This window comes from Phoxinus phoxinus, assembly GCF_949152265.1.
Source record: "Phoxinus phoxinus genome assembly, chromosome: 11".
Taxonomy (NCBI): domain Eukaryota; kingdom Metazoa; phylum Chordata; class Actinopteri; order Cypriniformes; family Leuciscidae; genus Phoxinus; species Phoxinus phoxinus.
In genome coordinates, this window is record NC_136886.1 from 15,886,273 (window position 1) to 15,903,012 (window position 16,740).

At 37.4% G+C, this 16,740-nt stretch overlaps 2 protein-coding genes across 2 annotated transcripts in view; one reads left to right on the forward strand and one right to left on the reverse strand.

Annotated features, from left to right (window-relative positions):
- Nucleotides 1-8,106, reverse strand: part of wwc3 (WWC family member 3) — a 39,732-nt gene extending 31,626 nt beyond the window's left edge. Inside the window, exon 1 of the mRNA XM_079628546.1 lies at nucleotides 7,733-8,106. Within this exon, the coding sequence (XP_079484672.1) occupies nucleotides 7,733-7,878 (146 nt within the window). The 5' untranslated portion in view covers nucleotides 7,879-8,106. The remainder of the gene's footprint in view (nucleotides 1-7,732) is intronic.
- A 3,205-nt stretch (nucleotides 8,107-11,311) lies between these two features.
- Nucleotides 11,312-13,612, forward strand: cldn33b (claudin 33b). The gene has a single exon (XM_079627552.1). It carries the CDS (start codon nucleotides 11,538-11,540, stop codon nucleotides 12,195-12,197), a length of 660 nt encoding a protein of 219 aa, XP_079483678.1. The 5' UTR covers nucleotides 11,312-11,537; the 3' UTR covers nucleotides 12,198-13,612.
- The last annotated feature ends 3,128 nt before the right edge of the window (nucleotides 13,613-16,740 follow it).

The following is a 16,740-nucleotide window of genomic DNA, read 5'->3' on the forward strand; positions in this document are numbered from 1 at the left end:
GTATATATTTTCTACCAAGTAATTAAAATTACGTAGTTTTGTGTTTTATATTGTGTAAGTTTCCGGCTAACCCACTAACTCATGTTATTACTGTCTTACTGAAATAGTTCGACAAATCAGCTGTGAGCCACTATTACCTAAAACTGTGTCTATTAATGTAGATTGTCTGTTATTCTTTGAGTAAAGATAAAGGATGGAGCAAGATTTGGTTTGCAAACTATGATACATTCACGTTAGTGCTCGGCTAATGTATGCGGCTTGATTAACTAGTTCTTCCATTAACGTTTCATCATCGGACTCGCGCTCGGATTGATATGGTAAAATCGACGGCCTCGTAACTGTCTTTACTGTATACAATCGCTGAGCTTTAGGAAGCCTTCAGACAGAGCTTAAATGTAGTTATTGACTGTATGTATTTAGTTATTAGTAATCGAAACTGTCTGGCCAATCAGAGCAGAGAAGGCTCGCGGATAATAGGGATTTAGAGAGACTGATTTATCCGTTGAGTCGTTTGAGAATCATGGTGATGTGCAATGTATATTATGAGAACATCAAAGTGTTTTTTGACCTTTGCATGTAAACCTGTAGTAAGAGACCTCCAAAACAAAATTAGGAACCTTTAAAATAGCATAATAGGGGCACTTTAAATTTCATAATTACATACTTCTCCCAAATCGTTATTAAAGTGCATAATGACTTCACCCTAGGCTGGAATATTGAGCATTTTTCAGTAAATCGTTTGTCTTTGTGTGGCTTTAATATAGTCTGTATGCTTCAAATAGAGATTAAATTGCTTGTAAGGTCAATTCTAAAAAAAAAAATCTAAACGCATTATAAATGCTAGAAATGTATTGCTAAAACATATTACAAAGACTGTAAAGTACTGAATTGTGGAGTTAGACCGTTAAACAGTTTTTACCATTGCTGTGTTCCGGATTTTTTGGGCGCACTGGAGGCCCTGAGTTCCTGGCCCCGCCCCTACTTGATGAGGCACTGGAGCCACTGACACATGCCCCTCCCCTAACAATAGAGCACATTCACATTAGTTTTCCGCTCAATCGCGAGTTACAACTATTACAATACTATTAGTTACTACAGCCTACAGTTTGCTAGCTAGCTATGCCTTCGTCACGGAAATGCGTATCCTGGATGCGATCACTTACAAAACAGATCGGTGTCCTCATTTAAATTTTCGAAAAACGATCACATCAAGAAGAGGTGGATTAATTTTGTGGAGAACTGAAGATTGCCGCCAAAACCCGCCTCTGTAGTGATCATTTTACACGGGAGACAACTGGGATTCACTGATAATCTGCTGTTACTGGTGAATGGGGCCGAACCGACTATCTCCCGCCTCGGCCTTCATCCTCCCGTCGCGCCTGCGTGCCAACCAATGAGTGTAAGTTGCCTTGTGTGCCTATGTTATTATAATTATAGTAGGTAGTCCACACAGTAACTCCACAGTTGAGTGTGGCGACTGCAGCTTTCCCGCGAGTGGGCGTGGTTTCAGCGCAGCCAGTGGACACGCCCCCAGCAAGATTCTGATAGCTTTTTTTATCATTCAAATTTGGCTGGGTGGCTAATAACACATTTCTCTGTGGTGTGACAAACTCAGAACACATACTTAATTTTGACTTTACAGGGACTTGGTTTAAAAAATGTATTGTAATTTATTGTTTTTAATAAATTACAAATTTATTGTTTATAAATGTATTTATATGGTTTATAAAGTTATTGTTGAAGATAACCCCTTGAGAGGAGACATCTCGTTTTCGAAGGGGGTCCTCGAAAATGAGATGTCTCATCTCAAGGGGTTATCTTCAACAATAAATTTCAAATTAGAGGTCAACCGAGACTAGATTTTACTGAACATAATAAAGTTCAAAACTAAAGTTCTAATAAAGTTCAAAACATCTAGTCAGGGTGCAATGGAATTGTGCAAAACTCAACTCTTGCTTCTTTTTTTAAAACTGAAGTCAGCATCTTAAAAACTCATTGGTACAATTAACTGAAAATGAAATATATGATTAAACATCATAAACAAAATATAATTAATCCACTAAATAGCCAAATTTACTGTGTTCTTAAAGGATTAGTTAATAAAAAAAATAAAAAAAATGTCCTAATAATTTACTCACCCCCATGTCATCCAATATATCCATGTCTTTCTTTCTTCAGTCAAAATGAAATTACCGGTAAGGTTTTTGAGGAAAACATTCCAGGATTTCTCTCCATTTAATGAACTTCAATGGCAACCAAATTCCAATGTTCAAAGAAGGTTCATATCTGTCTCAATGCAGCTTCAAATGCTCAACACAATCCCAGTCGAGAAATAAGGGTCTTATCCAGCGAAACGATCGGTTATTTTCATAAAAAAAAAAATTATATACTTTTTAACCACACATGCCCGTCGTGTACCATCTTTGAGTTGCGCCACGCATTGCGTCATCCCGTTGTAAAGGTCACGCGTCACGTCATCTAAGTTATTTGTCTCTGTACTCTGGTTCAAAAAGGTAGGGAAGGGCGAAAAACTCCATCTCATTTTCTCCTCCAACTTCAAAATCGTCCAACATCTTTTTTTCTATTTCTTTTTTTCGTGACCTTTCCAACGTGATGACGTAATACGTGGCGCATCTCAGAGATGGTACAAGACGGGCATTTGAGGTTAAAAAGTATATACCGGTATTTTATTTTTTTTAGAAAATGACTGATCGTTTCTCTACATAAGACCCTTATTTCTCGACTGGGATCGTGTAGAGACTTTGAAGCTGCATTGAGACGGACATTTGAAACTTCTTTGAACATTGGGATAGATTGTTGCCATTGAAGTCCACTCTGTGTAGAAAAATCCTGGAATGTTTTCCTCAAAAGCCTTAATTTCTTTTCGACTGAAGAAAGAAAGACATGGATATCTTGGATGACATCGGGGTGAGTAAATTATCAGCAAAACATTTTTTGAAAGTGAACTAATCCTTTAAGAACGTAATGTGAGTTCCTAAATGTATTGCTTAATTGAGGTGGTCTGGTGTAGTCACAAGAAATTTGAAACCTAAAAAAGATGCTTGAACCCTATGCCTTTACAAGGATGTGTTTGTAATCTCTCGTCATATATAGAGCCCAAGCCCATGACAATAATTGGAGTACATAGTATCTACACAAACTGTTGTCAAACCTTCTAAACAAACACACTCCGCATGAAACAAAAGCCATGTTCACCAACCCCCTTTTAACAAAAAAAAAAACTTGCCCTCCCTTAACTGACATAATGAAAACACCAAGGGAAGCAAAATAGCACTGAGGGGCTTGCGCTCATGTGAATAACCTTTTGGCGCTGGCAACACGGCTTCCACTTTCCAGAATAATTGAATTTGGTGTGCTTTGTGACCCCGTATAAAAGCTTCCCTTTGCCAAGCGGCAGGCCTGGCTGTGGCCATTGCATAACAGAGCCTGTAAAGAATAAAGGGAGAGCCGCTGGGGCCTGGGCATGGAGGGAGGGAAGACACGTGGGAACTGCTGCCTCCATTGGGCAGCTTTGTCTAGGGCCGATCACGGGCAGAGTCCCTCAGGCATTAGTGTAAGCATGCCTGACATTGCACTCATTCCACAGTCACAAGAGCCTCCCCACAGAAACTACGCTGGAGCAAGTGGACGAAGGAGAACGGACTCTTAGGGAGTCACCTTAGGAAACCATGCAGCGGACAGTCTTTACGGCAAGCGGACGCAGGCGATATTCGCTGTTTACCCGACTATTGTCTTGCCGAGGTGAAGCGCCCTTCCTTCCGCAAAGCCCCTCTTGTAAACTAAAGCACTGAAGACAATACTGAAAATATTGTATAAAAAGACCTCTTTTATGATATTGAGATTAAAGATAATAACGTTCACACTAAATTTTAGAGATGAATTCTAAAATATTATAGACTTCTTTTTTGCACAGACATCACTGCGAGGTTTGCTGCTCAAATTGCAGTCATGTGACAAGTTCAAGCCATGGCAGAAATGCAATACCACAGAATAATTTTTCACCTTTTTTTCGATGGAAGTCACACCCAGCTAAGAATGATTAAAACTTTACAGATACATCCTAAAGGACGCTTACAAGCAAACACAACACAACACAGAGGCAAAAACAGGTTTGGGTTTGGGGTATGCTTTTAGGATATCAATGAAGGTTTTCTATTTGTCCAAAAGAGAACTGGTAGCATGCAGTTAGGGAGTGAGGGGCAGGTGCTGGAAGATGGCCCTGTTTCACAGAGGAGCTCCAGTGGTTTCCCAGGTGACTGTGCAGTGAATTCACACACTGATTCCAACTTTCACTACAAGCCGTCACTGGGCCTGAAAACCCGAAAACTCATGTTCACTGGTGCACAGTTGATGCTCAAACAAGGTGGTGGTGTAAAACATCATGCCCAGGATCAACTTCATTTCCTCTGATTATTCTTTTTTGAATAATAATAACAACATAAATGTAATTAATAATCATTATGTATTAACTACAATTATTTTATTTTTGAGGTAGGGTGTACCAGTGATTAGAGCTCTGAAGCAGTACCTCAAATAATCTCTGAAAATAATGGTAAAGGACTACAGAAAATGTCCATAAACGCAAGCTCAAAGTAAAATCAAGGACAGGAAAGCTGGAATTTCAAAAATGATGGATCAGGCTTTTAGTTTTCATAGTGAATTATATTCCACTCTAATGCTCTATGGCCTTGTTTGTCATTAAAGGTTCCCAGAAATTACTATATTAAAGGGTAACCAAAAAATTTTTTTATAATTGACTTGCCAAACCTGTATGAATCTCTTGTATGAACACAAAAGGGTAACCAAATATAATTTGGGTAACCAAACAGTTGATTGGCCCATTGACTACCATAATATATATATTTTTTCCATTCTATGGAAGTCAATAAGGCCCATCAACCCCATATTCTTCAAAATATCTTCTTTTGTGTTCAGCAGAAGAAATTCAATCAGGTTTGGAACAACTTGAGGGTGAGTAAATGATGAGAGAAATAAAAATTTTGGGTGAACTATCCCTTTAAGAGCCTGAGGAATAGATAAAGATATCTGATAAGAACTACCAACTCGGTTACTCTGTCAGAATATTTTTCTTTCTAATTAAGCCAATATAATGAACTAGGTGTCAATTAACTTTCCACAAATCTCATGCATTTGCATGTCAAATCAAAATCATTGCTTTACTGCCAAATGTGCATGAGACAATACTAAATATGACCAGCACTTGCACTTTTTCTGAGAGAACAACGGTTAGTCTTAACAGATATGCATTCAATAAAGTCCACAATGGACACGACTGTAATCAGATTGTAATGTTGTAAACCTACAAATTTAGTTTAGGTACAGACAGGACAAATAAATGCAGAATTATGGCATAATCAGAGACTATACAGCGCATTAGTAACTCTGCTGCTTGATTTACAAGTTCCATTGTGGATGTTCTTGTATTATTTTCAGCTATTTTGCCATTCATACTGACTCAATGACAGAAAACACTGAGAAGAAGAGAGAGAGGAAAAGGGAGAGAATGTCATGAGACCAGCTTTAACTCATGTCGCCCACATGAGCGCCCCAGTTCAATGTGTTGTCCTCACATGTCCACCTCAACATCTGCAGGATAACTCCTTACCGCTCTCCTGACATGAAAATATGAGATTTCTCAGACTCTAATCAGCTTCACATTACAAAAGCATGTCACATGACTTTGTCGAGGGGAGCCTTCAAGCAGATCAGGTTTTTCTTTCTTATCTTGATTAATTTCAAGCTATCTCCATTCCTTCTCTTGAAAAGGACAGGAAAAGTGGAAGAAGGCGTTAAAGATGCTTCAGAACGAAAACGAAATACACCACATAACAAGAGCAATGAATGCAAAAGTGAAAGACTTTCTATTTGTGTGGGATGTTGCAGAGTCCATGCCTATGACAGCGGTGTGATGTTAATGCCAATAACAAAAGTAGATTCACTTATTTGAGAGGCTAAAATCACGTTTGCTTTTGGAAATTTTTACTCAAAATAGAGCAAAAATAATTTATTGTTATTATTATTACCTTACAGCAAACATTAGTGGTGAAAATGTAATCCAAATTATCTGTTCTCAGCACAATGTGACCATCCAATTACAGTCATACAATGACAGAACTGCCTTTGAGGTGGTGGTATGCTTTGCTCATTGTTTTGACATGAGTGACCCTACAAATTAAAATGAAACCATGTTAACTACCCTCAAGGCAAAATCCCCTCTGTTTAATTTACAGGCTTCAAGTGAACTTGTGTTTAAATGAGTTGGGCTGAAAGGCTGGTTTCTCTGCTGGTGAAAATACAAACCTCACAAAAGCACATCCACACTGCTTTCCCAGCGGCCCAACTAGCATTCCATACATATTTGCACAAGGAACTCTTGGAACTACAGTTCAATTCTCTCTTTCATTTGCACACTGTTTACATTATGTGACCATTTAAAAAATAAAAATAAAGGAGGAAAAATATATGCTTTTAATAGATAAATTAAAATAGCAATAAAATACAGTATGTGATTTGCCTTTCTACTATTTCTTAGGAAAACTGAAGCAATGGTGCAAACTGTTTTCTGTTGATATTCGAAATTCAGAAATGTTCAAACTTACTGCATAGAGACCACCACACATTCTATAATGATTTTTCGAAGACAAAAGTAAAAGAGAGAGCATTCTTTCCTGACCCAGGAAAGATCCATGAATGATACATGCTGTTACATCTAGATTTAGCCAAGATGACAAATGAGGTAAATGATGCAGGTGACAAGGGGCAAATGCCAATGTGTACCTTTTATATTTGACTGACAATTAGGAATAGCTAAATTGTTGACACTGATAATGGGGGATCCAGGTATAATCAAATCAAATCTTTATCACACTTAAGGCACCTCGCGTCAATATCTATTCTATTCTGAATTGAATTTATAGTAAATAGTCTTTGAAATGGTATTCACTGACACTGATTATTTTGTGACAAGGGAAGATTTTAGGATGCTTATTAAAATGTCATCACATTATAATTAGTGTTAATCATTTTATAAACATATATACAGTTAATATACTATATGATTTTTACATTATATTATATATTTCTTATATTTTAACAGCAAATAAATTCATCACGATATAAACACACAATAGAAATAATATAACTCATAAATTATTTATAGCTTCACACATCTTCTTTAATCATAATTTTGCAATAATCTTGGAGTTCTACTGTACGTTTAAGCAACATAACTTGCATGCACTGTCAAGTATTAAACTTGGGACTTGTTTAATAGCCTACCATCAAACATTGTAGGGACAACATCATCGAAAAGGTTGCCTCTTTCTTGATGCTGTTTCATACAAATCCAACCAAATAGTAATAAGACAAGGAAGTTCATACAAACAACACTATACAATATTGAATAGCCATTTTACTGGACTTTTTCAGGTGAACAGTCATTGAAAGACAAGAAACGTGTATTATTTGCACATAATGTACCGGTAAATTGGCATGACAAGCACAAAGAAACAGCCAGCCATGTTACACTGTGTCAGCTCTGGCCTGTGGAATGAAAACACTTCCATTCCTAACTGTGCAACTTCCCTCGCTTCTTAATCATCACTTCAATCTGAGCCCCCGCCCTCTACAACCAAACAATCATCAAACTTCAGCCAATAAAGCATGCAGCACCTCTCACGGTCACTTTTACCTGTCTCTGGGGTCGATCCATGAAGTTTGTCGAGTGTTGTGGTCAATGTAAAAGACTCTGCCATCAAAATCCCTGGCTTCCTCCCAGCCCGGGGGCAGCGGCAGCTCCGAGCTCTCTCTCCGCTTACAGCTGCTCACCCACGGCATAGCGCTGCTGGGACCCCCTTCCTTTACTCCAACAACAAATATATCACAACTTTCTACTGCATTACAAAAGTTTAACTCCCATCAACTCTCGGAAACAGAAAACTTCACGACGAAGAAACAACCGCGGGTCAAATCGACACAGGCAGTCCTGCATCCACCTTTTCCAAAAAGTTTTGCAGCGCTCTCATGACTCTGTGTGTCGGTCCTCCATGTTTGACTCTATCTACCATCTTTCATTCCACACTGTCCATATTCGGGCAGGCGTATTTGCATAAGCACCACCTCCGAATGCATACGTATATGAAAGTAAGCCAATAGTGGCGCTCGTATGATTTTGGGATTGTTGTTGATGGAAGTGGATGCATATTTTTTTCCCTGAACCATGTGATGGGTGTGCTTTTTGTGATTTTTAAAAAAAATAATTTTTAATAAATAGACCTATACATTTTCAAAGCAACGTTTATCTCATTGGGAATTTTTTATTTAAAGTGTATTATGTAGGCTATATAATTATTATTATTTTTTTAAGTAAAATAAAAAACGTTTTAAAAAAAGTGGCTTATCTACAATTCCATACGTTTCCTTTCGTGATTGCGTGGTAAACTTTTGTAATATCATTTTGAACATTTTCTAGAAATCAGAAAATACCGTTTACACCTTATCACAGAAAATCAAACGCTTCATAGTTACTTGATGTAGTTTCCATTTTTAGTATAATAGCGCCATCTAGTGATGGCAGCTATAGCTCTTTTTTTCTACATGAAGCAACAGTTGTAGATGTGTTGTTGTAGTAGCATTTTACACCCTTTTTACTCCAGTGAGTATCTATAATAATTTATGAACAAAGTATTTTATTTGTTCTGGTTTATTGGTTATTGTTTGTTGCATGAACATACAACCTTCCCCATTTCATTTTTTCTCTCTCTTTGAGGCCTATATTCAATCACATGACACACTGTACTGGCTTACCTTATACACATTTTAAACCTCTGCATATTTCTTAATATGAATAATTAAATTTGAGTATTGTAGTCCTCAGTTTGTAATATCTTTTCAATCATCTAACCTCTAGCCTTTAATGCTGCATCATAGATCAAACCTAAAAAGGTAAGTAACAAACGGGTGCACTTGTATGCTGTAGTTTATTCAGCCTATTGTCAAACTAATTTAAATGTCATTAAAAATATAAATACATATTATGTGGAACAATATACAAAATATCAGAGAGAGAGAGAGAGAGAGAGAGAGAGAGAGAGAGAGAGAGAGAGAGAGAGAGAGAGAGAGAGAGAGAGAGACGAGGCCATTAAATATATTTATTTCTAGAAGTGGCTTTAGAGCTCAATTTCTTTATTATAATAATTATATATAATAACCTCAACATCCCTTATCAACTTCTACAGGGATTTAAAGGAATAGATCATATAAAAACAGCAATTTTGTCATAATTAATGTACCCTCGTATCCAGAAAAGAAGTTTAGAAGAATGTTGATGCTACTCTTTTTCATAAGTGAATAGTGACCATGTTCGATTTCAAAAAAACATATTGATTTGGAATGACATTAATGTGAGTAAATGAAAGAGTTTTATTTTTTCATGCTGAACTTCTCCAAAAAAATGTAAGTTTTTTTTTTTTGCTCAACTAACTGTAATCAAAATCTTTTTCAGACAAGGTCTGAAATGTGTGTGTGTTAATTATGTGTTTGTTGAGAGCCAATTATGTGTTTGTGGCGAGCCACTGTTTCACGTCATAGATTTGTTCTTCAGCCACTGCCATACGTGGCATTCTGTTGTCCAATGAACACTTCTATCTCATCACTATTCCACATCCTGCAGAAGCCAGATCAAATGAGACAGCCTCACACTTCAGGTCACATTCTCATTCTCATTTATTTTTATTTTTTATTTTTATGCACAGTAAGAAAATACTTTGATGCACATGCATAAATGACAACGCTTTAATGCACAAAACTTAACTGCACTTGAAACATTTATTTTTGTTAGTAACCATGATGATCAATCTGATCAAAACATGAAGGCTATATGTTTAATAGCTTAATGTTTAACACAAACAGATGTTGCATGTGATGTAGGAAGGCCTTTGAAACTCAAAATGATATTTTCTTGCACCACTTTGCACTCAGAAAGGCCACAAAAGGCTATATTGAAAATCGAAAATAAAATGTTTCGTGTTTCTGTAGCTCAACTGAAGCATGACACTAACAATGCCAAGTGGTTTCGATTTCCAGGGAACACACATACCGGCCAAACATTTAGCTTGAATGCAATGGAAGTGGATTTGGATAAAAGTATCTGCCAAATGCATAAATGTGAATGAATTATATAAAAGGAAAAATTCTGCACTATTTCTATAGGACATCAAATAGGTCAATCAGTGACACTGTTCTGTACGAATGGTCAGACTGAATCACAGGACGCTCTCATTCTCCATCATGGGTCATTTAAACGAATAATCAGGATTTGTACTAACTTGTGGAACATATATTACATACAGTACAAAAATTGTTCTGCATAGAATATGATCTGTCATGAAAAAATATGGTAATACTCCCCTTCAGACATTTTATTGACGTATAACTCTCATTAGAGTATTAGTAGACTATCTGCTTACTATCTCCTTACTCTTTATTGTGCTGGTCCTCCAACAGACAGTCTACTGACTATAAGTAACTTTTCAGTATGTCAACTTATTCTAATCTAACCCTAATTCTACCCGTAACAGTCTACTTATACTCCAATGAGAGTTAGTGGACATGTAAGTGCAACGTTAATTATAGGCTCGTCAAGAGAATGTCTACTGTAACCAAAAATATAATTAAAAAGAATAATAATTCTTTCAGATCCCACTGTATCAATCCACATTTTTTTATTTTTCCAATAAAAATTAAATAAATAAATAACCATCCAGGAGTTAAAGTCGGCTTGTTAGGTACGCAGCATATTTGCTGTGCAATTGCTGTGGGTCGAAGAATGGACTGCCCGGCACTTAGCGGAGCTTATCTCTCACCCACTCGTTTCTTAAAAAACTCAAAACAGTGAAAACTTTCCTCCCTTTATAAACCTTTCTCTTTTCCTCATGGCAACCCCTACGGCAAAGTGCTGTTGCCGATAGCAGGGAAATCAAATGAAAAGATACAAACAAAAACTAATGGGGTAGTGAAATCAAAACAGTTTGTCCCTTGAAAATGACAACAATCCTGATTTTAATGGCATCCTGTCTACAGTTTAATGGCATCCCGTGTGGCCTTTGGTCTCCTACTGCCAGATTGGGGTCTGCATAAAAATATATCTCCCTCCCTCCCTCTCTCTCCCTCCCTCCCTCTCTCTCTCTCTCTCTCTCTCTCTCTCTCTCTCTCTCACAAACTCTCTCTGAAAAGGATCTTGGAGGGCAGGGCCTAAAGTTTGAGTGCCCTCTCTCCCCATGTGTACACCTCCTCTACCTCCTGTGCTCAGATGATGAGTGCCTCTTACTGAAGACTGACGGACTGTGAAGAACCAGCCAGCAGAACTGTACAATATCAGGATCCAAGGTGCTTTTGTTCTTCTCTTCATTCCTCTCTCATTCCTCTCATCGAGAAGAGGTTCTTGAGGTTCCGAAGGCCATCGGACCCCGAGAGGGACACGGTAGTCAGAGGCAACCATGACAAACCCTTGCAATGTGGCTCTGGAAATTCTGGGGATGCTGATCGGGATGGGGGGCTGGTTTTGTTCCCTGGCGGCCACCATTATGCCTCAGTGGCTGTCTCTTTCCACTGAGCTATTTACCTTGGAGAGCCACGAACAAGGGCTTTGGGAGTCGTGCGTGTTCCACGAGGTGATTGGCACGGAGTGCCGCCCCTATGACACTCTCCTAGGCCTCGATCCCATGTGGATGCTGGCCCGTGTTCTGATATGCCTGTCGGATGCCACATGTCTTCTCGGACTTCTCCTCGCCATCCCTGCCATGAGTCAGATCAATTGCTGCAAGAGCGAGGAGGGACGGAGGACCAAGCGAGGTTTGAAGATCACGGCCGCTGTGTTTTTATGCATCGCTGGAATGTTGATGCTCACTCCCGTTTCCTACATCGCTCATCATGTCGTCATAAAGTTCTTCGATGAGAACACACCTCACGTGTTGCCCCGTTCAGAGTTCGGGGACGCGCTGTTCGTCGGCTGGTCCGCAGCACTTCTCGACATTGTGGCAGGGATCCTGTTATTTACGTCTTGCACTGACTCGAGTGAAGCAAATCTGGTGTATCGCCATCAAAGGCAGGAGATCAGAACTGTCGATGATTCGAAAAAACGGACTGAGTATGTTTGAGATGATCCTCACTGTCCTGAAATGACTGTTGATGTTGATGGGGGAGGGAAAAAACTTTTATACAGGAAAAACCTTTTCAAATTGATCTTTAAATAATCATTTTTTCCCCTCTGGAAAATGTTTAAGTTTAATGTATAGATCAATCAAACCAATGAAACAGGTGAATATTATGTTGCATTAATCCTCCATGTATCTGAGTTTAATTATGTCTTATCAGTGAAGTATTAATATTAAAAGGTTGCCAATATGTTTTCAGTTTAATAGAGATAGTGATTGAAAAAAAAGTGGCAATAATAAAAAAAAGTCTTCCCATTTGTTGGAAATTTATTCACAAATATTGTCTTAGATTATTTTAAAAGCATGTCCTCAACCTATCTGTTTAGTTTCAATATTATGCATCTAAAAACGATAAAACTTTTTGGTTCTTATTTCTGCTTGCATTCGTACACTGTACATGTAGTACTTGTGAGGCAAAATGTAAAGCGCTTTGGTGGAACATGAGATTGGGTGTTCTGGTGTGTTCAGTCAGGTGAGCTAATGGCAGTAAATGCCTGCTTGAGTGTAATTGTCTGTGATGGTCTCTCTATCAGAATGGAGACTAAGCTGTGTTTAATGAAGGCTCTAATGAGCAGCATGTCCTCTTGAGGAATGCCAAAGTGCCACCTCCTCCTCTCCATCATTACTCTGATTTCGGCAGGTTAGGAGGAGACAGGGAGCACCTTTCCACCGAATACTGCAACAGGTACGGCTCCACCCCGGAGAGAGCTTCAACCGAATAATCACATCTTTATAAGGAAATGTCCCCATCTACTTTATGCTACAAGGGGTCAGTGATTTGAGAAATCAGAGATTCAATAAAATGTAGATAAATCCAAGCACAAACACAGGAAAAAGTTTCATTAAATATGTGACTTACATTGCTTTAGACATAATCGAAATAATATGGTATATGGACAAAAAGTTCTCAGACTTGAAGGCGCCACATAGATTGTGCCCTCAACTTCCTCCGATGGATATTGATAGTGAAAATTAAAATGGGCGGTATGTTTACACTTAGATGTCTAGCTAGTAACGTTCATTTCCAGCTTGGTTGGGAGGGGACGTACCCTGTGCTCCCAGAAAGGGGAAACGGTGCGTCTTCGACTCATTAGGAACAATGTGCTAATGCAGCTCACTGCAAACAATCGGGAGTGAAAGGAGCTGATAAACGAACACATGAAGCTAAATTGTAAACATTTGTATATTGTGGGATAAACACCATTGACAAACAAAGTATTTGTTTATATACTTGTATATTATGTGATTTCATAATTTTTCTTTTAATATCTCTTTCTTTGGAGAACAATAAGCAAAACAAAAACAAATGCGCTTGCAGGAAATGCCAACTAACCACGTCACGCATTAAATAAATAAACATTTCTAAAAACACATCAGCATCATAAATCACTGTTAGTTATTTTTCCATTTATTTCTACAAGAGTATTTGTGTGTGTGTGTGTGTGAAGTTGTCGACACAGTTGACATCATATTTTTATCTTTTTCAGTTAAAACTATTCAATCCACAATTTAATCCAAAAAAAAATTCTAAACACCTTGTAGTGTCATTCTAGGCTTGGAACTTTCTTTAAAATACTACATAAAAGTGCAAAAAAAAAATCATCCTATCAAACTGGAAAAGGTACCAATTTGAAACAAAGACACTTGTGTCCACACCGTGACTTTATAAACAGACGACTATCACCTGCACTGGTCAGTAAACATATTGCAGTCAATATACTGTACATTCATGAACATCTTAACTTAGCCTGCTTAACCTGCTTTTTGTGCAAGCATACTGTATGAAAAAAAAAGTGAAGCAGGTTTAGTATACAGACTTGTAATGAATGTCCTCAAGTAAAATTATACCATCAAGTCCTTAATTATTGGTGTTACTCATCTGAGTTTATACCCTAGTTGCTTAGCTATGCAAAAGGGCAGATCAGAGCAGCAGAGGGTGAGATGACCTGTGTGTATGAGATACAAGCTGCAGCTCAAGGCCAGTGGAGATACGACAAAGAAATTACAAGATGAAAGTCTGAAAATGCCAATGGTTTCTCACAGGTGGAAAAAAAGAAAAAACACTCTGCACCAGCAGTGCTGATCCCGCAACACACCCAGTGTGATCACATGCGCACCCACAATCACGTAACACCCTGCAGCACACACCCACGATACACCAAAACCACATATTCATTTAGCCTCCCCACCACAGCAACACATAAATCCTACTAATTATGTTTTAATTACTTACTAAAAGTAAAAATATGAAGACTTCAGATGCAAAAGCCTCTAAGTTCCATCTGACATTTTCTTCTAAAATTAGCATTTTTATCAAGCTCATTTAAGTTCAGTAATTTCACTATAATGACAATTCATAGGTAATGTTCACTGTCATGAAAATGAAATTACTGAACATAAACATACAAGCTTGATAAAAAATTATCATTCTAGAAGAAAATTTCAGATGGCACTTAAGAGGCTTTTGCATCTGAAGTCATATATATATATATATATGAGTGAATAATGGATTATAATAATTTATGAATAAATAAATAATCTATTTGGTTGTTTTAGAATTTTTTTCCCCATAAGTGACTGATTTGATTGCTGCTTGCATCCTCAAAGGGATAGCTCACCCAAAAATGAAAATTATGTCATCATTTACTCACCCTCAGGTTGTTCCAAACCTGTATAAATGTCTTTGTTCTGCTGAACACAAAGGAAGATATTTTGAAGAATGTGGAAAGCTGAACAGTTCTGAGCATTGATTTCCATAATATTTTTTTTTTGTCCTAAGTCATGGTGCCCAAAGCAGCCTGGTTACAAACTTTCTTCAAAATATCTTCTTTTGTGTTCAGCAGAACAAATACATTTGTACAGGTTTGGAACAACTTGAGGGTTAGTAAATGATGACAGAATTTTCATTTTTGGGGGAAATTTCCTCTTAAAGGATACCGGTGAAAAGTATGTTTTCTTCAAAACTGCATCATGATAATTTTGTGCATCATAGTCATACAGCACCTGTATGGTGGAAATGCCTCAGTCCAGCTGAGTCGAGAGCATTATACTCATTATATATAGGCCTACATGATCATGAAACAAATTTTCTTCAAACTGGTTAAGAGGCCTGTAGAAATGTTTATGTCTTGAATGATGCCCACAAGCTAAATGGTCTTTCATCCGAAGCAAAGCCAGTGCCTCCTCAAAAACTTGGTTTAGAAAATAATCAATATTACAAAATTACAGGTAAAGTCACTTGAGAGGAGGCAACGCCACCATCGCGTTATGATTGGATATAATCGGTTTAAGTAACAAATCCCGCCTCTTATTTTCGTGCAAAATTATGCTGTTAATGTGAAGACTAATTAAAAAGTAAACGGTTGTAACATTTAGTCCACCGGAGGCAAGCTTGGAGAACCCATGTTCAGGAGTTTATTGATAATCCAACATAAGCAAATACAAAACTAAACCTTGACATGACACCATAAATATGAACTGAAAACTCATCAACAGTGAGTTGCAACATCAATACTAAACATTGACGCATGGCAAACAGGAGGGCTTAAATTCACAGACTATAAAATGACTAGACAAGACACACCTGTGAGCATAATCAAGACAATTACCCAATGACAACATCGGACATGTGACAAGGCGAGCACATGGCAGGATCACATGACAAAGCCAGTAACAGGACAATGAAAACTTCAAGATAAAGGACATGAAACAAAACTCAAAACTATACGTGACAACAACGTACACACTTACATATCACCGCTTTATGTCACGTCAAAATCAAACGTGAAATGGCACGAAAAATATGATGACTGTGTGTTTTTTTGGTGAAGAATCAGTTTGGTGAAATTAAAGGTAGCCTACATCTTCGTGTCTATGACCAGTGTTTACCGAGCTTTGATGAATGATGATCTGAAATACGTTGACTATTTAAAAGAACAGCTGAACATCAGTTCACAAGCAATACATAAATAAATAAATAATAAAAAAAGTAAAATAAAAAATTATAGATATCAAACTTAAATTTATGTCCAAGTTTCACTTAATGTACACTTAAAACAATTATATTTTGTATTTTTACATTGACAGTGTAATATAATATATATATATATATAGGCTATAGCTTATAACATGAAAAAACAGCGAGGACTTTGCCTCCTCATTTCAGAACTCCACTGCTGTGCAGAGATAAAATGTCAAAATGTAATCTTAATCTTTGGGTTTGATCTAATCTCATAATCTGTAAATCAGTTCATATTCCATAAACCAGTCAACTTTAATACAAGAAATTAATTAGCTATCTCCTTCAGGTCCTCATCATCATTTTTTTCATGAAAAAGGGGAGTAATACAACTTCAGAGTAAGTCAATTATCATCTGTTCCTTTAAAAATATCAAAATTAAAAAACAAAACAAATTTTTTTTTTGCTGTACAACAAAGAAAAGCACAGATGAACACACACACACACACTGTGTATATATTTCTAAGA